The 26,315-nt window shown below is 40.5% G+C and overlaps 1 protein-coding gene across 4 annotated transcripts in view; it reads left to right on the top strand.

Moving 5' to 3' along the window:
* Nucleotides 1-26,315, top strand: part of SYNJ2 (synaptojanin 2) — a 67,178-nt gene that overhangs the window by 15,901 nt on the left and 24,962 nt on the right. For 3 of the 4 annotated variants that reach the window (XM_021391589.1, XM_021391590.1, XM_021391591.1), the window contains 10 exons: nucleotides 1,192-1,462; nucleotides 3,750-3,975; nucleotides 14,279-14,362; nucleotides 16,290-16,351; nucleotides 19,153-19,249; nucleotides 22,010-22,182; nucleotides 22,590-22,671; nucleotides 22,894-23,043; nucleotides 23,147-23,312; nucleotides 25,495-25,686. In XM_021391589.1, coding sequence (XP_021247264.1) covers nucleotides 1,192-1,462; nucleotides 3,750-3,975; nucleotides 14,279-14,362; nucleotides 16,290-16,351; nucleotides 19,153-19,249; nucleotides 22,010-22,182; nucleotides 22,590-22,671; nucleotides 22,894-23,043; nucleotides 23,147-23,312; nucleotides 25,495-25,686 — 1,503 coding nt within the window. The remainder of the gene's footprint in view (nucleotides 1-1,191; nucleotides 1,463-3,749; nucleotides 3,976-14,278; nucleotides 14,363-16,289; nucleotides 16,352-19,152; nucleotides 19,250-22,009; nucleotides 22,183-22,589; nucleotides 22,672-22,893; nucleotides 23,044-23,146; nucleotides 23,313-25,494; nucleotides 25,687-26,315) is intronic. The other variant, XM_021391592.1, reaches the window with a different exon arrangement.

The raw sequence follows: 26,315 nt of genomic DNA on the forward strand, positions 1-26,315 counted from the left end.
CTGCCATCCCAATCCCCTGTGCCTACACAAATACTGTGACTCTGCTGAAAGCCAGCCCCAACTCTGGTTTTAGTGGCTTACCAGTGGTCTGGAATCAAGGGCTCTGCTGCTGACATTTCAAGAGCAAGACAGTTGTTGCAGTTCAGCTTGTCTGCATTTCTGAATGCTGGGCCACTGTGGAGTATTGGAGACTGGTCCTGCAAAATGTTTATTTTTGCTGTTTGAAACCTTGCTGCCCCAGACTGTCACCATGCCCTTAGCTAAATAGGGCCCAGTGACAGGCAATGGGCAGGTCAGCTATTGTTTCTGCTTTTGCGGAGCAATAAATCTTGGCTTACTTCTACCTTTTCTTACAAACTGGGTTTAGTAGGATGACATTGTCTCCGTAAGAGGCAAAGAGGCAAAAATTTAAGTGAATAAAACCGTTTCTTCCATGCAGAACCAGTGTTTTCAGAACAATTGTTCTGCTGCTGCTTAATTACTTTATCATTTTAGAGAGGGTGAACAGAGATTGAAATCCTTCTGTGTACTAAAGATTGTGATGATGTTTTCAAGTTTCAATTTATCCTTGAGTTTTGGGGCCCTCGAGTTCAGCTGCTTCATGGTCTCAGCCTCTCCTTCACAACTGTGAGAGATAGAATAGTTTCTAACAATATTTGAGGTTGTCATCTAACAGTGTATGCTCTGTTTTGTGACCAAAAAGAAGTAAATCTTGAGAATTGGTAATACAGAATCTTTCTGAACAGCTAAACAAAGCCAGCTTCAGCAGAAACCTTTGTAGGCTCGATAACTTTAAAATTCAGAATTCAGTTGAAAAACCCACAGCAAAGAATGTCCTTAATCTCACAAATGACCAGCGCTTTATCAAATCTCCAGGGGGTGAAATCTGTTTTTGAGTAGCGATGTGACAGAAAGCTCATTGCACTTCATGAACTAAGAGGGAGGAATGCACTCTGATGCAGAAGAGGGTGGATAGGTATAAGTATTGTGGATTATTATGCAATTTTACTCACCTACAGTCAAAAGGAACTCAGAAATGCAAATGAACGTGGATGATGTGCTAGTGGTTTGCTTTTCTTTTTTGAAGCAAAGATGCTGTCCTCTGCTGGAGCCCTGTCAGCATTACGCATGACAGAACAAAGCGACATGGCTGTGTCCTCCTGTAACCCTTCTGTAACTATCGCCTTCTAGGTAACACTCGGCTGCACTTTCTGATCCTGGTGACGGGCTGTACGTCGGTGGGAAAAATCCTGGACGCTGAAGTTTACAAAATTACTGCAACAGATTTCTGTCCTCTCCAGGAAGAAACAAAGGAAGAGGAGCGTGTAACAGCCTTGAGGAAAATACTGAACTCTGGGATGTTCTATTTCTCCTGGCCTAACGCAGGCTCAAACTTTGACCTGACTGTGCGAGCTCAGAAGCAGGGTGATAACCACTATGAATCCGGTAACTCGTTCTTCTGGTTAGTACTGCATGTTTGTATGCAAGTCTTCTGTCAGTCCCATCTGTATGTTATTGGTCAAACATCCTCAGAGAAAAAGGAACACGTATATTCCAGATGTGCCACCTTTCATTGTCGTGTCATTTTACATGACCTGTGGCCTTAGTGAATTCATTATAAAGCAGGGTTAAGAAAGTAACTTTCATTTAATTAAAATTAATCTGATAGTGAAATGCAGTTCTAATAACTGGAAATGTCTTAAAAACACAACAGAAACAAGGTTCATTGTTCACATTACAGAAATGCTTCTCTGCAAGTTATGGATAGTTTCCCCTCCAGTAATAATTTGCTTTAAAAGTTATCTGACAGTAACCTATACTTGAACTTTTCATGAATCACATTATCTGTGCTGACATATCTTATATGCCTTAAAAATGTATGAGTTTAGAGACTGTAGTTTAATCCTTCAATAAAGTGTCCTAGTTTTTGTGTTGAAAACATCAATATTAATATGTTTGCAGCTCAGTGTAAATGTTGCACAGAAGGAGACTCTAGTGATCCGCTGCTCTGCAATTTTTATTGTGCCTATTAAGCAAAGTAAAAGTATTTCTTGTTGAAAATCTTAGTTGAGTGGAAAGGAAAACACAAGTGCTGGGTTTTATCTCATCTAAGTGGGTTCACCATGAAGACAGACTTTCATTACAAGTTCTGGCAGTGTAGATTTTTGATTTTGGTTTTTGTTCTGTTTTAAACAAAAAGGTGTACAGGAAACATAGCTGTACTGGAGATAAATCAGGTTGTGGCCTCAATATGTCTTGTGGTCTAAAGTAGGTGAATATAAAATAGGCAAAACAATTCATAATGGGTGATTAATATGAGAGAACAGTTCATTCAGGCTAAATAGTCTTTCCAGCTATGATGTTATTTCAGATGATAAGATTTAGAGTTGTTATTTTCACTCAGAAAGGAGATACATAAAACTTGCTTTTGACTTTGCTAATTATGCAAAATCAAAAAAGCTCTTCAAGCATGTCAAATCTGATACATGATACAAATGAGCTGTGTTCCAGTGTAGAAACTCCAAAGGTGGCAGTATCTCCTAGTTAAAAAAAAAAAAAGAAAAAAAAATATCAACTTTGAAAGTAAATCTTTTTACCTGTATCATCTTTTGAAGCTTTTACTCTTGGAAAATAAGTATTTGAACCTTTCTTCTGAACTTTTCTTTGCTGTTTCTGGCTAATCCAGCAGTAGCCCATGAAGGGGTTCCAGTGTAGAACAGGGATGAATGGTGACAACATCCCATTTAGCTCAAAAAGATGCTCCAGAGAAAATGTATCTTGAGGCATTTATGTGGTATGAGAAATTTCAAACCACACAAGCTTCAGACAACCTTAATTGAATTGAACCAATTGAACTGCAACAAAAAGAATGTACTGGAATTTGTCTGAGTCCTCACTCAAACTTCCTCTTTGAGTAGAGCTAGGAAAAAAAGGTGGAAGAGATACCACAAATTGTTTTAGAGTTGCTTTTTCAGTTACATGTTATTTTAAAAATGTAAGATTGACTTGCACCTTTTCAGAGAAATGCTGTACTTCATAAGAATAATTCTTTAGGAGTTTTCTGTAGTTGTAATAATTCTTGTAGAGATCTGCTGTGGAGCAATGAATGATTTTCTCTGCCTTCATCTGTGATGAAAGTTGCATTTTGAAAAATGGAATGAGGAAAAGATCATAATAGAAGAGACTAGCATCACTGTTAACCAGGCATGATAGGTTTTTTGGGTTGTTGGTCTTAAAATAAATTGAAGGTTAAAACAAACATTCTTCTAAATTTTAATAGCAATTTTTTAGCAATATCTCCATTGACTTTTAGGTCCAGTTTCTGCTTGGAGTTTTCCTGGAGATCTTGATGTGTTTCAGAACAGAGCTCCATCCTGTAGTATATGGTAACATCTAGGCAGCGCTATTCAAAAAGTAATTAGTTTAACAGCACTGTAATTTAAGAAAAAGACTGCTCAATATTTATGTATTTCTAGAGCTAGAAGAGACGACATTTGCATCCAAATTTATAAGGCTGGGGCCAGGGTGTATGTGACAGTAGGTGTACTATTAAAATTTGTCACACTTTTTTCACTGTAGCAGTACACAAGAATTTCCTCCTGATATTTCCTCATTTTAAGTAAGTTAAAACTACAGCAGAAAAGAGGTCACAAAATATAAACTGCTTAAATTAGTGATTGTTGTGTGATGGGATCCATGCCTGCCTTACTTTATCGAGTAAGATATTTGTATGTTGATGAACTTTGCAGGAACCAGCTACTACACATTCCCTTCAAACACTACCAGGTGAACTGCTCTGACTGGTTGCTGAAAGTGATCTGTGGTGTAGTGGACATTCGCACTGTTTATGCTTCCCACAAGAAGGCAAAAGCCTGCCTTATCTCTCGGGTCAGCTGTGAGCGAGCTGGTGCCCGCTTTCACATTCGTGGGGTCAATGATGATGGACACGTGTCTAACTTTGTTGAGACAGAGCAGGTAAGTGAATGTATCCAATTGCCGTGAATAATTCAGTCCACTAGTTTAACTGGGGCAGAGTTTCCAAGAATTAAAGGAGTTCAGCAAGTTTTTTTTTCAAAGAATATTTAAAATATTTTCCATGACAGATCTATTTATTCTTACCCATTAAATATTTATTTGCAATCTATTCGTTTTTTGTGTTTCTGGTTTTTCCATAGTTTTGATTTTTTCCTGAATGTGAAAGTCACGGCCATTTGATATTGTGGTGAAGTATAGACATTGGTTTTTGAACAACTCAAAGATCTTTGTGTGTTAATGTGTGTGAAACCAGCATTTTTAACAAGGTTTTTGATTGCATGAAACTTGCTTAGAATTATTCGTGAGGACTGTGTACAAGTATTAAACAAAAGAATATTTTAAAATCTATTCCAACATAAATGTTGTTTTAATGCATTCTGCATATGTTTTAAAGTAATCTTAAATTCATCATACTTTCCGTGCTGGTGTACATTTGATAAAACTAGTTTGAAAGAATTATTATAAAGCAATAGTCTCTATTCTTTCTTTCTTTCTTTCACTCTTTTAAAGTATCTCTGGTAGTCCGCACTACCAAGTTTGCTGGAACAGCCATTAAAATCTCCCGCACTACAGTGGCATAACTAGTCCTACACTGATGTAAAAAAATTCTCTTAGGGATGCTGGAAGTGATTTTCAGAAGGACTGGAGCGTCTGGCTCTTGAGGAAGATACCTTGAACCATATAAATTCCTACGAATGCGTGGACTAGCATGTAAAGTTACTCCTATTTGCCTTGAATTAAAGCTGTCATCTCTTTCTGCAGTAAGTTTTTCAGCTTTAAATGAGGATGGTTACTAATTTCCTGCCTCACAGGGCTTTTGCCTCACTCACAGTGAGGACATTTATAAAAAGGTAGGTATTATGATGATTGCTGTATTATGATGAAGAGGAACTCCCACTGCTCAGATATATCATACTAGTCAGAAGGAAGCTGCCCAGCAAAGGAGCTGTGGTCACTAGAAGTAAAGTCATTTTTGAATACTAAAGAAAACAAACTAAAAACACAATCTTCTCACAGGCAAATTCCAGTGCGACTCATTTTGGAAGAGACTTTGCTTTACATGCCCCTTTGCTTTATGGAGCAATTCTCTCCAATGAGAGACGGATGATACAGCCTTTGTAAACATGTAGTAGAAACTTTATTTCCAGCTGTTGTTGAGAGGAAATACATGAGTGAAATGCATTCAACAGGCTCATTTGATTGACGCAGCAAAGCAAAATAACAGGTTGTTATTTTGCTGAACTTACTACTTTGAAAATGAAGAAAAAGCACCGGACCCTGAAGAATCTGAAATCTTTACTAGCCAAAATAAGTGCTTTCCTTTTTGAATCAAAACTGAAATTACTAGCAGTCAGAAACATCATACTTAAAATACAGAAATGAATGTCTCCATAAGCGGAACAGATAGGTGGCTGGTAGCAGTCCTCAGCAAAGAACAAGGATCCATTCATAAAGCTTACTTGTTTTCAGTATCTTTTGGGCAGCTCTGCAAAACAGTGTGTGTAGCATAGAATGTTTGTCTATATGTGTATATGTGTCTATATATGTGTATTCAGGTACAATGAAAGTGGACTACTTAGATGGTGCTCATAAGGGAAGGCTGGTGAGACCTCTCTACATGACACAGTTGAGTTTTTAGCTTTGCCTTCACCTTTTCCAGAAGAGTTATAGTTGTATCACTGTAAGACTATGCTAGACTGCTCAGGATGGTGTCCCACCTCATAAGTGTCCAAACTTGAGCACTGTATTTCCTTGTGACATTGGCATTGTGTGAGTGTTGCAGCTTACTCAGTTCTGTCATTTCTGTTACCCCACTGCATGATGTAGACATATGTTCCAACACCTGTTTGCCCAAAATTCGGCAATCCTTTAAGATGTTGCCTTGATGTTACAGCTTTAAGATCTTCCCCTGGCTCTGCCTAAGGGCACATGTAGAACTACCTTAGATGAAACAGTTCTGCATTGCTTAGCTGAAAGGCCTGGAGAAGTCACAGACTGGTATTGCCTGGTCTTCTGTGATGTTTAAGCCCCTTAAAATTCACATAACATGCGCAATATTACATACATGACTTTCTGTTCAGTGGTCAAAGTTCTTATTTGGGATGTGGATGGTTCTTTGCTTTTATCTCTTCTTCTCCCAATTTGCCTGCATTTTTCAGTAACCTGGCCTATAGGGCTGGAGCACTTCTGCTATGAAGACAAGCTGAGAGAGTTGGGATTTTCAGCCTGGAGAAGACAAGGCTCCAGGGAGACCTCGTAGCAGCCTTTCACTACCTAAAGGGGGCCTACAAGAAAGCTTCATCAGAGCCTGTAGGGTAATGGCTTTAAACTGAAGAAGATTAGATTAGATGTAAGGAAGAAATTATTCACTCAAAGCGTGGTGAGGTACTGGAACAGGTTGCCCAGAGAAGCTGTGAATGCCCTATCCCTGGAAGTGTTCAAGGCCAGGTTGGATGGGGCTGTGGGCAACTGGATCTGGTGGAAAGTATCCCTTCCCAAGGCAGTGGGGTTGGAACTTTAAGGTCCCTTCCAACCCAAACTGTTCTGTGATTCTAAGTTCTGCTTGTTGGATTGCAGAATCACAGAATGGCTTGGGTTGGAAGGAACCTTAAAGGTCATCTAGTTCCAACCTTCTGCTGTGAGCAGGGTTGCCATCCACTAGATCTGACTGTCCAGGACCCAATCCAACTTGGCTTCTACTGCAGTGCTTGGACCTCTAAAGTCAGCCTGTGAATCCTCTGCTAATAATTCTCTTTTGTACCTCTGATTCTAAGAAACTGCAAGTCAGATCCTGCAGCATGTATGACTTTCTAGGGAGCTTGTCAGTGCATTGGGTAATGCAGATAGGTCTGCTCACCGAAAAGTGGAATTTTCCTCTAGGACTTGGAAAAAGAAAAAGGGACATACGCCATTTTAAGTAATAACTTGGTCTACTATTTTAGTTGAGTACCTTCTCATGAGCATTCATGCAAAGAATGTTGCCCAGGATTTGAAGAATTTGCTGAAATGCAAAGGAGATGTTAGAGAAGATTGTCAGCTTTCTTTTAAAATTGGTCTTGCACTCATGGCACTGCAGTTAACAGTTGTCTAATTATAAGGGAATACTTCTGCTGTTCTGCTCACTGGTTGGGTCAAAAGTTACTCTTCTACTCAGTTGTATTTTTGGAGTAGATTATGTTGCAAATTATTGGCATGAAAAATAGGATTGCCTTTTCATCTCAGTAGAAAGCCTGGGGATTGGCTCCTGGTGAATTGCAAAACAGCAGTTGGTTACTAATGCTTCTCTTGGCTGGGGCCAGGATAAGTTCTTCACAGGAACTGCTGTGCTTTGTTGCAATTAGCCAGGGGTTGCTGTGAGGTGGGAGGACTGAAGGCTTTTGATGGTTTTGCAATTGGTTAAGCAAAAAAGCAAGAGTAAAATGGTTGCAGGGTGCAAGGCTGGAGTAGGTTGAAAATTATAACAAGGACTTGCAATTCTAAAGGATTGTGTTTTTGTTTTTAAAGAAGAAAAGTAGTTTGCTGTTGCTAATGGTGATAAACACTGGTTCTACCAAAATGAGAATCCTAAAAAAGCAGAACTGGGCTAACCACTGGGATGCCTGAGATCCAGTTCAAGCTGGCATCCGCTTACTGTTAGGAAGGAAGAGTCCAAGAAAAAACTCTCTCCTACTTTCATAGTAGACTACTGACTAATCTCCTGTGAGGTAATATCTTGGCTGAATAACATTTTGTTTCCATTTGCTGCAGCCTTTACAGTATAATGGCATGCTTGCTCTGTACTTTCATGGATAAATAGCACCCTAGGATTTTGAAAAGCCAGGACTTTTCCCCCCTAAATAGGTATTACTTCTAACATTTTTCTGTTTTTAGAAGAGGGAGAAACATTTAGTCTTATCTCCAGGCAGCTCTTTTATGCATGGATGGTATGCTTGTGTCTCCCACAGTGCTAGCCTTGTGGCATTTTAGCTCTGCAATGAGTCATTTTTGTGGGCTCACTTAACTGCTGTGACTCACAGTGTTTGAGAAGAAGGGGGGAAATGTTAAATATCTCATTTACTTCTGCTTTTTGAAAACACACACACAAACACACAAAAAAAACAAAAACAAAAAACCAAAAACCCCAGCAATCAACAACAAACCCTCTACCGGTAGGTCTCTTGATATTTGATAATTTGGCTTGCATCTTTACAAAGAAAAAAAGAAAGAAAAAATAGCAGGATTGGCAAGCAAAATGAAACATGAAGGGAAGAACACTGAGGGCTTTTTTGAAATCTCTTAGTGTACTTCCAAGTTTGCTGCTAGTTTTTTTTTTTGTAATACATTGGCATACCCTTTCTAATTGCAGTGTTGCAATTGATCCTCAAGTAAAGTTTTAAAGTCAGTCAATTTCCCAGTGATAGTTTAAATGATACATTTTTGCTTTGTTCATATCTGTTTGACAGGTACCCACTGAGAACAAAGTTTGCTTTGTCAGGATTTCTCCTTCCTCGTCACTCTTTCTACCTCACCTAGCAATCTTCTGGAGCTGAGACTGTATCACATTCTTTTAATTCTTCTCTGCTGATAACGTTGAGAAGAAAGCATGCTTTCCTCATTTAGTTTGTGTGCTCGTCGCCGCTTGTATTTCAACTCCTCCCCTAGATATCCTCCAAAGATTGAGGGTAAACTCTTAATATCTTAGTACATAACTTAGGGGAACGACTCTGATTTACCCAAGATAAACAAAAGGTTTCAGTTGTTTTCCTTTTCATGGAACTGTTCAGCAAAGTATCTAAAATGGAAACCTTGACAAGGCATTAGAAGGAAATGTCATGGATTTGGATTAATGTTCCCTTTATTCCAATTTAAGAAAAAATATTGGACACCGATTAAGAAAAATGATCCTTATTTCACAATATCTCCTGGACCATGTTGGATAGCTCTCCAGGAGAGGAATGGACGCAATCATGTGGTTAATTTATTTTCTGGATACAGTCTTACAGTGGCCACAGGCAGGGCAAAGAGGATTATTTTGGCAAGTATATAATTACATCTTATGGTCTAAGTTAAAGGGACTCCTGGAGAGGTAGGTTTAGGCCATCTGTTATCTGTGCTTTTTGTGAGCTGTGTGGCAGAGATGGAGATCCTAGAAAAAGCCACACTGGAATCCATTTCATCATGGTCTGTGTATGAGTTCCTTGAGTATATGATGAATTCTATCATTGGAAGTTGTGACTGGATAATTATTTCCTTCTAATGAAGCTGAGCAGGAGATAGTTTAGTGAATAAATTATTCACTACGTGATAAACAGGAACAGCATGCTAGGATTAGAACACCAGTTAGATGAAGTAGATGCCTGTTTCTTGCTTAAAGCCAATAAGTGGTACCTGTACACCAGCTTTTGCTGTGTAACAGGAGAGGTCTTTGGACTGGAGGATCAAGGTCTGACTATGCAACCGAAGAGAAAGCATGAGAATGTTGTCCTCTTAAGCTGCCAGCACTATCACCCTTGATCCCAGAGTTGGAGAAAGAATCCACAAAAAGAATCCAAGCAGGAGTCAAAATGAACACATGACAATTTCTAACACCAGATGTCAGAGGACAGGAAATCATAGAATCATAGAATGGCCTGGATTGAAAAGGACCTCAAAGATCATCTAGTTTCAACCCCCCATTCTGTGTGCAGGGTCACCAACCACTAGACCAGGCAGCCCAGAGCCATGTCCAGTCTGGCCTTGAATGCCTCCAGGGATGGGGCATCCACAACCTCCTTGGACAACCTGTTCCAGTGTGTCACCACCCTCTGAGTGGAAAAACTTCCTCCTAATATCTAGCCTAAACCTCTCCTGTCTCGGTTTAAAACCCTTCCCCCTTGTCCTATCGCTATCCACCCTCACAAACAACCATTCCCCCTCCTGTTTATACGCTCCCTTCAAGTACTGGAAGGCTGCAATGAGGTCTCCCCGGAGCCTTCTCTTCTCCAAGCTAAACAAGCCCTGTTCCCTCAACCTTTCTTCATAGGAGAGGTGCTCCAGCCCTCTGATCATCTTGGTGGCCCTCCTCTGAACTCGTTCCAAGAGCTCCACGTCCTTCTTGTACTGGGGGCCCCAGGCCTGGATGCAGTACTCCAGATGGGGCCTCACAAGAGCTGAGTAGAGGGGGACAATCACCTCCCTCTCCCTGCTGGCCACTCCTCTTTTAATGCAGCCCAGAAACATGGTTGACCTTCTGGGCTGCCAGCGCACACTGCTGGCTCATGTCCAGCTTCTCGTCCGCCAGGACCCCCAAGTCCCTCTCCGCAGGACTGCTTTCAAGTACTTCTTCCCCCAGTTTGTATAAATACCTGGGATTGCCCTGGCCCAAGTAGCACTCTGCACTTGGCGTTGTTGAACCTCATTAGGTTCTCATGGGCCCACTTGTCCAGCCTGTCCAGATCCCTCTGGATGGCTTCCCTTCCTTCCAGTGTATCGACTGCACCGCTCAGCTTGGTGTCATCTGCAAACTTGCCAAGGGTGCGCTCAATTCCATCGTCTATGTCATTGATAAAGACATTGAAGAGCACTGGTCCCGAGACTGAGCTTTGGGGGACACCACTTGTGAAATCTGTTAACAAGGCAAAAAGCTCCTCCACGTGGGTTAAGTATCCAGTTGCTATTTCGTTGTGTGATTGGAAACTGGAAAATATATCTCAAAATCCGTTCAGCTTAATAGGTTGGATTGTTCTATGAGCCAGACCCTCTGAGAAACCACTGTTTAAGAAGGAATAGCTTATTATCTTACACTCTTCGTATGCTGCCTTAGAAGAAGATAAATGAGTCTATTAGGGCACAGAGCAACAAAGTCAAAACCAGAATGACAAAAAAAGCGGTACAGATATGTGCATGCAGAAAACATCATGCTCTGAATAAAAAATGATCTAGGCTTGAAAGAATAAGAGAAAAGAAATTCTGTACTTATCCATTAGTAAATGCTGGAACTGCATAAGCAACAAAGTTAGAGTTTTTTGTTTGTAATTGTAATTTTAACAATTTACAATTGTAATTTCACCAGTGCTTACTTAAGTAAGTTTAAGTAATTTGTCTTATTGTAATGTATATAGGTGTTAAGATTTCATCCATTCCTGAACTGAAGTCTTCTTAGTCTCTGTCTTTAAAGCTGCTCACTTAGGAGGTCTGCTGGTGGGAAGGTTCTTGCCACTATTATTGTTAAGGTCAAGGGATATGCATAGGAGAAGGCAATGTCAAGATCAGGGGTCATAGTGGTGCATAATGAAGGACAATGAATACTGCTGAAATTTAGGGAAGGTTTGCTCAGTTTTAATGCCCAATAAAATTGTTACAGTCTGTTTAGGAATGACTGGCTGTAACTGGGAGTTACCTTCCCATTCATTAAAAAAAAATATGAGGTCTTTTTCTAACTCACTGGCAGCTTTGAAGAAAATAATTTCAGATTCATCTTGGTCATGAGAATGTGGTGAGAGGATTGTGAAAGACCACAGAATTGCTCTAGAGAACAGAATGCTGAGCACTGTAACTAAAAAGCAAAAAGAAACATGCTAATGTGGAGAACTTTCTTGTGAGTGACCTGTACTGAAGAGGCCATGCTCCCAGTTCAAAAACCTCATCTGAATTTCTAAAAGCTGCATGACAATGTGCATAAAAATATCAGTTTATTTTAAATGCCTTATCATCATAGACGAGTTCAGTATTTGTTCTCATCCTGACAGAGGACTATCGCATCAGGATATGGGCATCATGTTTGCTTGACAGGAATGATCCACAGATAGTTTTTTGAACATTTTTTTTGTTTCAGTTCTCTAAATGACAGCTTAGTAGAGCAGAAAATAGAAGAGGCAACAGTGAACAGAAAATGTAAATAGTAATACAAGCAAACATCTGTTAACTCTTACAATGTCAAATCACTGATAAATGGTCAGTATTTTTCGACTGCATTTGGCATAAAGAAGGCAAGTTGTACACTCAGTCTATAAACTGTGGTGGAATACTTTTTAAGCCATAGCTCAGGAAGATGTTGAACTGCAGCTATTAAAGTTAGAATTATTATTATTCCTTATCAGTGAGTCTAGAGAGTTTGCAGCTGATATATTTTAAAAAGAGCTAGCCAAAGAGATACTTGGAACTGTCAGGTGTTCTGTTAGTTGTGGAAACTGGGATGCTCCAGAAAATTGCAGGAAAATGGATCCTCTGCTGTAAGTTGTTTGAGTGGCCAAATTCTACTTCATATGAAGCTTTTTCTGTAATCATCATCATCAAATGTTAACGTTTTATTTCAACTCATCACCAGTTGTTCTTGTGGAATTTTGAAGTGAGCCAGTCTTTTCATAGATTCAAGAATCCTTGCTTAATATGAGTCAGAATAATACCGAGTCTGTCAGTGGAGCAACACAAATTTACTTTGCTTTAGAACTGGATCCTCTGGGTCCTTGACTGTGTGCAAAAAAGATGATTCAGTGTTTAGAAGTCTCTGGCTCATCTTCAGCAACCTATCTCAGGAAATGAAGAGGAAGAAGGTGGGCCTGCTCACTCCTCCTGCAGTCTAACTGTGGGATGGTTGTGGACCCAGAAGCCGGACTCCTTTGGAGCTGGTTCTTTGTTTCTATGGTTTCTTCTGAGCACAGAATTGCAAAGAAAGGTACACTAATGTATTGCCATGGTAATTAGTTCCTGGACTCAGGTATGGGCAACGTTTAGAAAACTTCACTGGGAGTGCGTGTTTTCTGAAGCTGAGGTAGACCTCACAAAGAGGATTCAGTCAGCAACTTACTAATGTGAAATTCCTGCCCTTTCTTCCAGGAGTTGTACTAGGGTGAGATGCAACATGGAAGGACATTTAATTTATTGGTTTAAGGCTAAAAGCATACTGTTTTGCAGTACATCAGAGCTAGCCATCTTTCAAACATGGACTTTGTGCCCTTGGCCACTTAAACCTTTCAGCTTAGTGAAATGGGGATAATTCTGAGTGCACTGCAAAAATATTGTGAAAGTTATTTAGATAAAACTGCTGACAGAATATGGAAATATCTACTTCTCTGATGTATGCTGCTTTTCATACATGGAACTAAAAACTACATCGGTGGCGAGGTTGAGGTTCAGGTAAGTGAAAGTGCTTCACTTCAGCCACACAACCAGAGCATCAAGCGGCAAATCCAAAAGCACAAACTGTTAAAGTGGTATGGTAACCCATTTTTGTGCTCTTTTCTATTTTGGGGGCTAGCAGCCAGCTGGCAGCAGTTGTGCTAAATGATACGATGCAGTTGGAGAAGCAGCTACCTGGGTGACCTGTGAGGATACCGTTCCTCTGCAGGGCTGCAAAATACTCGTTGTGATGCATGAGATAACAGAGAATCATATCATGTGTCACATGTGGAAAACAGCCAGGATTCCACTGCTAAGTATAGGCAGGGGAGAGAGCTGGGTTTCGCACAGTTGCTCTGTGGTCATACCCTGTCTGAAGATAGTACCTTTTGTGCCCAGTTAATGTATAATGTAAGCTTTGCCTGGAGGCTGGTGGAGGGGGAAGCTAAATGGGGAAATCACTCTTTGTATTTTACGTGAATTTGATTAGAAATTAGTTTGGTAGCAGTGATCATAACAAATATGCAGCAAGAGTTTGAGGTCTGGTCTGGGGATGAAATGGAGAGTTTGGAGCCTCTCACTGTAAACCTGCTTGAAGACAAATAGATCACACGCTGTTCGCTGTGTCTTGGAGTGGGTGGGAGTGGCAAAGCTGTTGGTTTCACTGAGATTTATTTGAACACTGACAAGGCATGACTTGCAGTGAAATAAGAAATAGTAAATAAAGCAAGGGATAAGCCTATCCCACACCTGACATTACCCATCATTGGACACAAGGAGCAATGACATTTTGCAGTTAAATTTTGTGAGCGAGACAGAGGGAGAGCATGTCCTGGTCTTCCAGAGTTTCCACACCAGTAGATCAAATCCATCTTCGTCATGGATGAAAGATTCCTTCTGCCTTGCCAGTGATACTGTTTTAAATTCTCTCTTATTTCTGGTGAGTAATGAACTGAATCTGCTGTGAGTACATGAAAGCAAATACGGTGTGCTTTGTTCCACTGCATGTGAGACTATGGAAAAGTGGCTGAGCAGTAAGGGGATACGGTGAGATACGCTGTTTACTTTTTTCACCGTTTGTGTTCAGTGTCTCAAACTCATTTGATGAAGGAGTCACAGATGGATAGCTCTAATTGGAGAACTCCTTCCATTTGTTTTATTTTTGCAGACAATTTACTTGGATGATGATGTCTCTTCCTTTGTGCAGATCAGAGGTTCTGTTCCGCTGTTTTGGGAGCAACCTGGGCTTCAGGTAAACAAAGACATCGAAAAGCCTATCTTACTTACTTTTCTTGCTACTTCTAAATTATAAGTTTCGTAACCTTTTTTTTTTAATGAGGTGCAGAGCTCATTCTATGAAAATACTGAGCTATTTCTTTTTCAGTTTACTTTGTAGGAAATTGTTCATATTTAGATAAACAGGGAAAACAAACAACATAACTGGCAAACAGCAATAGTTACTGAAGTTCAACATTTTCACACGTTCATGTGCCAGCAAATTTTTGTAAGGAACTTTGTCCTGATGTACTAAACTGAAGATTACAGCAATATCTTTATAATACTTTTTATTTGTATTGGAATAACCTTTCTTTCTGAACTGTCCCATTCTCAGGAGCATTCTGATGATAGTGACCTCCTGGATAAAACTGGAGTCTCTAGGGATACCAGCAGCTTTATGGAGCAGTTTACCTTCAAAGTATAATGTTTAGCCTGTTCACTAGGTTTCTTATTAATTATCTGACCTGACCTTCTGCAAGGCAAAGATGTAGGACTTCATTAGGAGATTAATGCATCAAGCCTAGCAGGTTACGTGTGTGTTACAGTTTATGTACTGTTGGAAGCTCAACTAAGAATCACCCTTACATTCCTCTCTGAGCAGAGGGATAAGCAACTAGTCTGACTACTTACATACATTCATATGTGTTAGTGCAGAGATGTTACATAACTTTTTTTTTTTAAGATTCTTTAAAGATCATCTGATTCTTCTTTATCTTTAGATTTAGCACCTAAGTACAATTCAGAACTAGTGGATTTAGTACAAAAGGAAGATGACCAAAAGATCTACATTCCCTATTAGCACCATCCAGTGCAATACTTGCCACTTTTGTAAAGCGAGTTTGTCTCTACAGTTGTGCACACTTCCTTCCTATAGTGCAGATGTATCCAGCACTATTGTTCTGTACGTTACAAAACCATAGAGCTTTTCCCCAGTATTTTTGGTTAGTGAGCAGCATCTTTAGTTAAACAGAATTTTAAACTTTTTAGTAAGAACGCAGCCTGCATTTTTGCTTAATCTGGATTAGATTATGTGGCTTTCGTTTATGTTGGTGAATACTCATTACTCTTATTCCTTGGACATGAGTGTGCTGGCACTGGTGTTGGAAAAGCTTGCATAAATCAACCTTAGGAAAATAACAAAAGATGATGATGTACAGACAACAATATATGATCTTATAAATAATTAGCAGTGTAGATTTATGGCACTGGATTTGATCTGTCATATTTCGTAGTATCATGGGATGGTTTGGGTTGGAAGGGACCTTTAAGATCATCTAGTTTCAACCCCCTGCTGTAGGCAGAGACACCTCCCTCTAGGCCAGGTTGCCCAAAGCCCCATCCAGCCTGGCCTTGAATGCTTTGAGGGGAGGGGACGTTCACATCCTCTCCAGGCAACCTGTTCCAGTGTCTCACCACCCTCACAGTAAAGAATTTCTTCGTAACATCTAGTCTAAATCTACTCTCTTCCAGTTTAAAGCCATTTCCCTTCATCCTGTTGCTACGTGCCCTTATAAAAAGTCCCTCCCCAGTCCATGGAGCTGGCATAACTGCAGCCTTTTCTGATGGATGAAGGGCAGGAAAAGTGCTGGGCGCACAGCATGTTCATGTGATGCTGTGTGGGATATATGCTAGAGGAAGTTGGCAAGGGGGAGTGATTTATCTGGTTATAAAAAGATGTGCAGAAGATATCCCTTTGCTTAATAATAATCTTTTCGTTTGTGATTGTAAATGTAGTTGTCTGATAAAAGCTGTGGCTTTTGTATTAAGGATATTATGTGTGTGGGTGTATGAAGACTGTTAGGGGTGTCTGGTGCTGTTGAAGAGATGCTTTTCTCTTAAGGAAAAAGGGGGACATCTAGTGATTTACAGAAAATTTCTCTCTTTCCAATATTGTATTTTAGGTGGGTTCTCATCATCTAAGGCTTAACAGAGGTCTAGAAGCTAATGCTCCTGCTTTTGACAGGTAAGCTTCATTGAGCTTTGGCAATAATGTAGCAGCCTGGTATTTAACCGAGATTCCACAACTTTATGCCTTCCTAGTGTATCCTTAGAGATGTGAAACACCCCTCTTATGAAGTAGCCAGTCCCCCATGTGTTGCAGGATTATTATGTGTTTACTTTATTTATTCACTTATTTTCATGCATTTTCCTGTCTGTTTTCATTAGTAATTGAAACAGTTTGGTCTCCTGGCTTGATTCTGGAAAAGCTATGAAATGTTGAGTGATATGTCAAAGAAAGGCCCGTGTAACCCTTTGTAACATTTCAACAAATTTGAATTTACGGTACACAAAGCACGTGTGCATTACCTCTGTAACCCAGGCAATTAAAAATTTGACACTGCTTCCTAACCAGTCTGAAGAATTCTGAGAATTTGTATTTCTCAGTGTTGTACTGCTGTACTGAAATAACAGCATCTAATTCTGTCACAACCAGTGTTGTATGATGATGTTATGCTGATGGTCTTCTATGCAACCCAAAGACTGGCTGGTAAAATTTTGTGAGCCATTAAGACTTAAAGTGGCATCTGGAAGCCATAAAAAATCTGTCAGCATGATTTCTTTGAATGTCTGAATGTGATGTCCCATGGACATGAGTGAAAATTTAACCCGAAGTATTTGGTCAGTGGGAAATCTTCAGTTTGTGAATGCCAGGTCATGTGATTCATTTCTGTTTTGTTTTGATTTTGGAAAATCAGATCTTACGTTCAGGCTAAAAGGTGGTTTTAGGTAAAATGTCTTAATTCCATGGCTTCATTTGCTGCAACTGTTAGCGAGCATGATCTTAGAAACGGTTAATAGTTCTGCACTACTGAAAAGCCCCAAACAGGAGCTGGAATCTGAAGAGTCTATGTACCATAGCAGTATCTGCTCCAAAGGAACATAGCCCAGATTCCAAAAGCTTGTTAAGGCTCCCAAATGCCACTGAATTCAAATGTATTTGAGACTCATGGTCTTGCTGTCCTCTGGTGCAATGTTAATTTGCTTCGCCAGTTTTCCTGAATCTTTGTCTTAGAGTTATGCATTCTATAGCAGAGGGAATTCATATAAGAAGAAAACCTTTTTAGCACCCTCCTATTCTGCAGAACAAATTGGCAGTACCTCAGTAAGGAACTACTCTGTTAACAACTTTTTGCTCAGATAATCTGTTCTCTCTGACCCCAACTGGTAAATTAGCTTCTTGTAAGAAACATGAACATTTGTATCAGCTTGCGCTGTTCCCTCTTTTCCTTGTGCACAGAGAAGCCTCTAGGTTAGGTCAAGTTTGGGATCTTTCCTTTACAGAACTGCGAAAGACATCCCTTTGGAAATAGACAAAGAACATACTTATATGGAAACGGGCTCTGAGACTTAACAACCTGCTACGGTTTCTGAGTGTGCTAGAGTGAGTTTAGCCTGTTAGATTTTCCAGTGTGATAGGTTAATGCTTTGAGAAGGCACTGTGAGAAGCAAATGATTACTTTGTTAGTGGATCTTTTTCTGTCCCCTTCCGCTGGGAGTTCTTCTCACAACAGATGACCTGTGTTTCAACAGTTTTGTTCTTTGGAAATAATGTTACTGGTCAAGCGGGAGCTTGATGCTGGAATCAGATGGGTGCAAATGTATGGAAAGAGTTGGTGTACAGAGAATGGGCTACAGAATTGGAAGCACAAATAATGCCAAAAAGTGTATCTAGCCATGTTTCTTGAAACATATGATGCTAACTTTTTTATTTCTCCATTTCCATGGTTTTCTGTGTGGCTTAACTCTGGTTGTAGGTTTTAAAGATGCACGCAATAAGATGCATACTTGACACTTTGATTTTCTGACACTTTGTCATTGCTTGTTGCTTTGCAGCAAGTAACAACTTTCCATTTGTGTGGTTATTTTTCCTGTCTATTCCTATCTGGCTTCCTCTTAAGTGTAGCTGTAGTGGTGGTAGTACACAATGTAAGATGGCTGAAGTTCTAATTGTTTCTTGATAAGCCAGCACAGCTGCTGTAGCACGTGTATGCCAACTGAAAAGAATGCATTAAGGGGAGAATGGGTTCCTCTGTATCTGGCTAAAGGCTCTTGACTTTGGAGACCCTAAATGCCAGGCTTTGAGAGGCTGGCAACATGTGCCAGATAAAATACCACTTTATACTTGTCCTGTTTGTATTTCTTGTGAAGAATCTGGACCAGGCCACTTTGCTATAAGAACCTTTGGTCTTATCCAGTGTAGCAGTACTTACATTTACTAACCTTCCTGCTTAATTTTAAGTAAGCTGTGAGTATCTCAAGGTTGCAGTAGCTCAGAGATGTTTCAACTTGTCACCTGTGATGTGTTTGTGCCTCTCTGGCCTTGATGCTGGAGTCCTAGGTCCCATTGCTGCCACTGAATGTTGGCTCAGCAATGCTGGGCAATTCCTGTTGAAATGTAGTATGTTTCCTCCCTTGTCATCTTTTCTGTGCAGCTTCTAGGCTGAGAACCAAGAGATGGAATCACACATTGGACAATATCAAAGCTAACAAAAGTTCTGGGACTTGCTTCCTAAAATGCTGCTTTATGTTCAGTACAAAATAATGTGTTCTTTAATTTCATACTTTCACAACTTGCACTTCAGTATTTGATTGCAAGGAAGCTGAGGAAAATGTCTGTAGCTGCCGTGGCTGAAATGTGCTAGAAGGAACAACCGATGCTCTCTACTTCTGTGTTTTGAAAAAAAAAAAAAAGGTAGTAGGCAGTATTACATGATTTGTTTTGTTTTGTTTTGTTTGTTTTTGCTGTGGTTACTTTTACTGTAGGCATATGATGCTTCTGAAGGAGCAATATGGAAAACAAGTGATCGTCAACTTGTTGGGAAGCAGAGGAGGAGAGGAGGTGCTCAACAGAGCTTTCAAGGTAAAAGCAGTGCATTTTATTTATATTTTTTGTTAAACTACTGAATTCCTGAGCCTCCATGTTTTGTTTCCTTTCTGGGCAAGTACTTGATGAATACTAGGTCTGAAGAAAATATGTTCTTTTTTTTTTTACTAGATATTAGAGGGAGAATTATACTTCATAGTCCCTGTGACTTGATTTTCAGGACTGTCTTCTTCCTTATTTCCTCACACCTTTACTCTTTTTAACCAGAATCTAAAAATAACAATGCCCTAATTGTCATAAGATTGGTTCTTATTTGCAAAAATGAATGATGGTCAGCTTTGTCCATAGTATGTAGTCAGCAGTGCAGTTACTATATTCTGTCAGTTGCCTTATCAGATTGTCAGAACTGCTTTTGGGCCTGTCCATTACTCTAGCTTACTATGAGGAAGTTCTGATTGATTTGCTTGTAATGAGTAATAGCTATTTACCACTAATTGTGGTGGGAATTAACTGCCAGAGCACTAGATGACAGTCTGGCTTCTAGAGAGAGGTTTCCTTCTCCCTAAATATGTTCCTAGACACAGCTAATGCTTCAAAGTGTCTGGGTTGCCTTTTCAGGATGACTGGCACTGGAAGTTTAAAGCTGCCCTGTGTTTTGGTCTGGGATGATATTTTCATGGCCAGATTTTTAAAACAAATGTGTACTTGAACCTGGAGATTGTCACTGAGTGGGATTTGTGGCAGTGCATATCTTCTTGCATTAGCCTGGAGACTGATGGGAGTCTGCCTCCAAAGTGCTCACTGCTTCAGAAATCAGACGTAGACACTTGGGAGTATGTGTTTCAAGTAATTATATGAAGAATATTTTAAGTACACACCTATAGTGTTACATGTATTTATAATTATTGAAGAATGATACAACAGTTCTGAGTTCAAATACTCACTCTGAAAGTAACCACCTCTCTACTGGAAGAATGCTTGAGACAAGGAGCGTTTTAATGGCAGTTTTTTCTGTGTGATCATTTCTTCTTTCTCCAAAAGTGCTGGGAGGGATCAAATTCCCCAGTGGAAAATGATAAAGTGAAGGTCTTCCTCTGTATGGAATATGGTTACAGCAATTGCAGCAGAAGTTAGTGAGACAGTGAAGAAGGTACAGAAAAGAAGTCAGGTCCTAGCTTCTGATTTCAGCTTTTTACTGAATTTCTGCTTAACACAGCTAAGCCTCTATAGCCTCTTGGTTTTGCTCTCTTTACAATATTTGTTATAGTTTATTTTGCAAATACATTGGAATGTAGTTGTAAGATAAGAAAACTTAGTTCGATTTTAGGGCGATGATTTTAAAAGGCCTCAGATTAAAAATAAATTACAGGGGAATGGTCAGGAATGAGAACTTTTCTCCTTTTCTGTCATTAGTTTATTTCTTTGTTTCTCCATCTTCCCTTCTATGCTTGCATTTTTTCTCTTCTCCTGAAGGTTGCCGCAACCTTTACAAGTCTTCTCTGAGTTGGCTCAGAATATTCCTGTCATAGTCACTGCCACTGCTACTGGGTTCCCTTGATCAGAATGTCTGCACTACCATTAGTTTGTTCAACTGGAGCAAACAAAAAAATTGTAAATCACTAACTTCAGCTGTTACACAACCAAACTGTTACCAAACCAAAAATCAGTATTTTTCCCAGTGATGCTGTTCCTGTCACAAACATCCTCTGTAATGAACGTAATTATGTTTACCGGTAAAGGCAATGCTACAGTGTAGACAATGATTTACACTGAAGCAGTGAGTAAATGCCAGTCTCAGGTATGTCACCAGTGCCAGTGGCTTTGGTGCAAATACCAAGTGTTTCGACTTTTGTAAGTGTAATGTGGAATTGTGTTTTCCCCTCCAAACACCATGCGACACCTTTAAATTTCTTTCTGGAGGGAGGGTTAAATTGCTAACTTGGTACAGTTATACTAGTGTGACTGCTGCATGTAGGCTTCCAATGTAATATCAGGGTATTTGTTTGTGTTCAGTTTGTATCACAATGTAAGTGGAATAAAGCATCCCTTCCTCGAGATGAGTATGTGCAAAAACAAAGGGAATAGACAAAGGTTTATGTAATCTGAGTTAATAAAACAATTAGCTTTGCCATGAAGAGCAGGATGTATTATAGTCGTATCTATTATAGACATGTTAATGAGATTAGTGACGATTACGGAAATGGATATGAGGTCATGGAAATGGGAGATGAAATAATGAGGCTATTTGTGTCCCTTCTTTCACTTTTGTGGTTCGCCACAAAATTTTATATGTTTCCTGGGACATCGTTTCTCACTTACTTCCTCTCCAGCCACACTCCACCTAAAATTAGGGCCACATGTTCTCTTGGCATTTAAAGAAGAGTTGCAGAATACACTTGTGCTTTGTTACATTCATGTGCCTTAAGCAGCTCTGGGCATCCTTCATGTCAGGGTCCTAATTCTGAGTTGGCCTAGAACATCACTGTTGTTGTGCGGAGGCAGCAGGCCACTGCTGCAGGGCTGCCACTAGCCAGGGTGCAGACTGGAGCAGTGCTGAGATACGCTTTGCAGCCACAGTTTGAGATTTGCTGCAGGAAAATTGGGATATAGCAATCCAGTTCAGTTTTGGAAAGAAAACAATGAACTTTCGTTGGTGTTTTCACATCTGGCATTTCAAACTTCCATGTGAACTTCTCAAAGTCAATACTATGGTTTACAAACAATGAAAAGCATGCTGGTATCAATTCTTACGCTGCGACTTGAGCAGGATTTGTTTTCCTTTCAATGTCTAAACAGAAACTGCTATGGGCCTCTTCCCATGCAGCAGACACTCCCATGATAAACTTTGACTACCACCAATTTGCAAAAGGTGGGAAAACCGAAAAACTGGAAAATTTACTGAGACCTCAGCTGAAATTGCACTGGGAAGACTTTGGCGTCTTTGCAAAGGGCGAGAATGTAAGTCCACGGTGAGTGTCCCTGCCCTCGTGTCCCAGCATAGCTGGGCACCACCCCTCCTGGCCTTCCCGGGTTCATGGCTGTGTTTGGACCATGGGCATATGTGACCATCTTGAAATACAGATTTGAAACAAAGTGTAGTTTTGGCGCTAAATAGATCATTTGGCTTAACTGCATCTCTATGATTTAGAATTTGGAAAATTAGCAATGCATGGATTTGCTAGCACTGTGTTGAAGACATAGTCAGGTAATTAGATATGTAATGGAATACGCTGTACACAATGTGCTTGCACTGTCAAAGTGTGGGTGGGTAAATTCAAGCTGAACATTTGATGATCTTGTTCAGTCAACCCATGATTAGATGTTATTTTTAAAATATACCTTTCTTCCTCCCTCCTCTTGTGTTTGATTACCAAAGCCTGCAGACAGGTACTTTTCGAATGAACTGTTTGGACTGCCTGGATCGTACTAACAGCGTACAGTCCTTCATTGCGCTGGAGGTAAGTCTATCAGAGGACATTTCCCAGATGTCCATACTGCATACGTTGTCTGTGGACAGGAAAGAAGAGAAAAGGGGCGTAAGCCTCACTGATTCAAGTCTTTCTTGCTAGCTCTGTGTTACAGACTGATACTGGCTGGAATATTTAAATTGAGAAGAAAAAGCAAAATACATTCAAGAAGAGTGATTTTATTCCGTTTTTTTCCCCTTTTTCCATCCCCAGATCCTGCTTGCACAGTTAGAGATCCTTGGGTTGAACTCTAAATCTATAGTTGAGCGCTTTGTGGAATCATACAAAGCAATGTGGACTCTCAATGGCCACAATTTGAGCAAAGTGTTTACTGGCAGCCGTGCCCTTGAAGGAAAGCACAAGGTAAGGAAAAGTGGCAGAGCTGTTTACTCAGAAGTGACTGTAAAGAAAGGTGTCTGATTTACTGCTCAGTGCCTCTTGTGCTGATGATCTTGGTCTGATGTAGGTTGGGAAGCTCAAGGATGGAGCCCGCTCTGTCTCTCGTACCATTCAGTCAAATTTTTTTGATGCAGTAAAGCAGGAAGCCATCAAGCTGCTTCTTATGGGTGACTTCTTCAGTGAGGAATATGCAGACAAGGGCAAGATGCTCATGGATCACACTGCACTGCTGGGTAAGGCCAGTGTAAACCCTTCCATTTTCTTTTCTGTCTGATTTTGACTGTCAGATATAAGCAATTGCATCATTTTATAAATAAACTACTCTTTCACATGTGTTATTTAAAACACTTTTTTCAAGTTTCTGTAGCAGAACCCTGTGCATTCTAATTCCATTGTGCTTATTTCTCACATTTTGTTTTGGACTTCTGATGTGATTATCTACTGTTTGATGATCTTCTCTAAAAGCTGAGAGGAGATGGACTGAAGGGGACGATTTTAGGGCTGTATTCCCAGTTTGGTCACTTTGTCCCAAGGAACTCTCTTAAGCTCAACTTTTTTATCTCCTTATTTTAAGTCTGCAGTTTGCGTGTGCTTTTAGCCATTTGGATCTTAGAGGCACATTTATACTGGTTCATTCTCTGCTTTACTCCAGGGCTCTGATAGTCATAGAATCATAGAATGGCCTGGGTTGAAAAGGACCTCAAAGATCATCGAGTCTCAACTCCCCTGATAAGTGCAGGGCCGCCAACCACTAGACCAGGCTGCCCAGAGCCATGTCCAGTCTGGCCTTGAACGCCTCCAGGGATGGGGCATCCACCACCTCCCTGGGCAACCTGTTCCAGTGCGTCACCACCCTCTGAGTGGAAAAACTTCCTCCTAATATCTAACCTAAATCTCCCCTGTCTCAACTTAAAACCATTCCCCCTTGTCCTATCGCTATCTACCCTCACAAACAATGTTTATATGCTCCCTTAACATATACATAACATAATATGTCCATATGTCCGTAACATATACGTAGCTGTTTGCACCCATCTAGAATCAGCCAACCTAGCTCTCTCTGGGAAGAAACTCATGTGCAAGATACAGAATAACCTGCTCCTACAAACAGTATCAGGTTGCCAGTTTGCTCCAGAGAACTGCTGGATTTTAACAGGATAGATGTGAGCCATTCAGCTCAGCTTCTGTCCTGAGACTGTCCCCCATGTGGACTACAAGGACAGCACAGATACCTTCTCTATGCCTGACTGCTGGTGCATATTGAGTAGCTGAAGATTGGGGTTATCTCAACTACTCACATGAATGAAATGCACTCTTAATTGTCTATACTCATAAAAAATAATGAAGGTAGCAGTTTTCTCTAAGAGTGTCTGACTAGGCTAGAGAACTGTGACAGTGCTAGCTTTGAAGATATGATGTGGGACTCTGTGCTACTTTCTACCTTTCCTTCCTCTAAATTGTTTAGGGCTTGGATTTAAGTCATAACTTATGGCATACTCAATGTCTGCAGGCAAAACTGAAAGGATTAAGGGAGGAGAAAAAAATTTGTTCAGTTGTTACTTTAAGAAGTGCTAGAAAATAACATCATAACAGTCTCAACATACAGAGCCACTCCACCACCCCTCCTTCCTTGCCTATCCTTCCTGAAGAGCTTGTAGCCATCCATCGCAGCACTCCAGTCATGGGAGCGATCCCACCATGTTTCCGTAATGGCAACTAGGTCATAGTTTGCCTGCCGCACAAAGGCTTCCAGCTCATCCTGTTTCAGTCTGGAGAAGAGGAGGCTCAGGGGAGACCTCATCGCTCTCTATAACTACCTGAAGGGAGGTTGTAGTGAGCTGGGGGTCAGCCTCTTCTCTCTTGTAACTAGTGACAGGACGAGGGGGAATGGCTTCAAGTTGCGCCAGGGGAGATTTAGGCTGGACATTAGGAAATACTACTTTTCTGAAAGAGTGGTCAGACGCTGGAACAGGCTGCCCAGGGAGGTGGTTGAGTCGCCGTCCCTGGAGGTGTTCAAGAAACGTTTAGATATAGCGTTGAGAGACCTGGTTTAGTGGGGTTATGTTGGTGGTAGGTGCATGGTTGGACTGGGTGATCTTGTAGGTCTTTTCCAACCTAGCTAATTCTATGATTCTATGAAAACATACGCTGGAAGTGAGTGACTGACTTCTCACAGTCACAGCTGCTTTTGTAAGATGCTTGAGTTCTGGAAGAGAAATTGATAGTATCAGCCTCAATTACTTTACAGTATTGCCATTGCTACTGGAGTTATTCTTTAGCTTTTGCATTGTTGCTGCTAGGGTACTGTCATTGTTTCATAGTGACTTACATGTCACTGCTATCTGGATCCTTTCTTTGCTTTTAAGGCACATTTTTATTTTATATGCCCTCTTTCTCTCTCTTCTCTTCCATCAGTAACTCCAAGTATTCTGAAGGCCATGTCAGAGCGTCAGTTTGAATTCACAAGCTTCAAGCGTGTTCGTGTTGCCATGGGGACCTGGAATGTGAATGGGGGGAAGCAGTTTCGAAGCAACATCCTCGGTACCAGTGAGCTGACAGACTGGCTGCTGGATTCTCCAAAGCTCTCTGGAGTTTCTGAATTTCAGGGTAAGACTTCAAAGTCAAAACATGCATTTTGGTATTGCAATAGCTATTGCATTTCTAGGGACTGCAGGTCAGAACACCAGGTTTGACCAGCTGTTCCTTTCAGAATCAGTGCATCGTCCTGGAGGGCATTTTCTGCCCACCCTAAAGGATGTATTCAGCCCCATTTAGACCTGCACAACCTATCCTGCATCCCACGTTTTGTTCTATTCCTCAGTTTCTCCATCGTTGGTTCTTCATTTTGAGGAAACCCCAACCCTTTAAACAGTGGGCAGACATGATGGGTCAGCTGATGTACTTGATACTATTATAGGACAGAATTTGATCCTTTGTGTTTTACTAGGGTGATATTCATACACTTGGATCAGGGAAAGCAGAGTCACTGTGCTCTAGAGTGACCTAATCTATGAAGATAAGAAACTTCCATAAAGTAGCAGATAAATTTACACTGAGAGGGAAGGGACATACTGGTGTATAGACAGTAAGTTCAGATGGACTTGGTGTCAAAAAAAAATAAAAGGAAAAGGATAGGCAAGTTGGGCAAAAAGTGGGTGAAAAAATGGCGGGTAGTGGAGGTGTTGTGTCCTTCGTATATTTGGGGTGAGAGAGGGAGGATACTGAATATTTTTTCA

Source organism: Numida meleagris, chromosome 3 (genome assembly GCF_002078875.1).
Source record: "Numida meleagris isolate 19003 breed g44 Domestic line chromosome 3, NumMel1.0, whole genome shotgun sequence".
NCBI classification, from domain to species: domain Eukaryota; kingdom Metazoa; phylum Chordata; class Aves; order Galliformes; family Numididae; genus Numida; species Numida meleagris.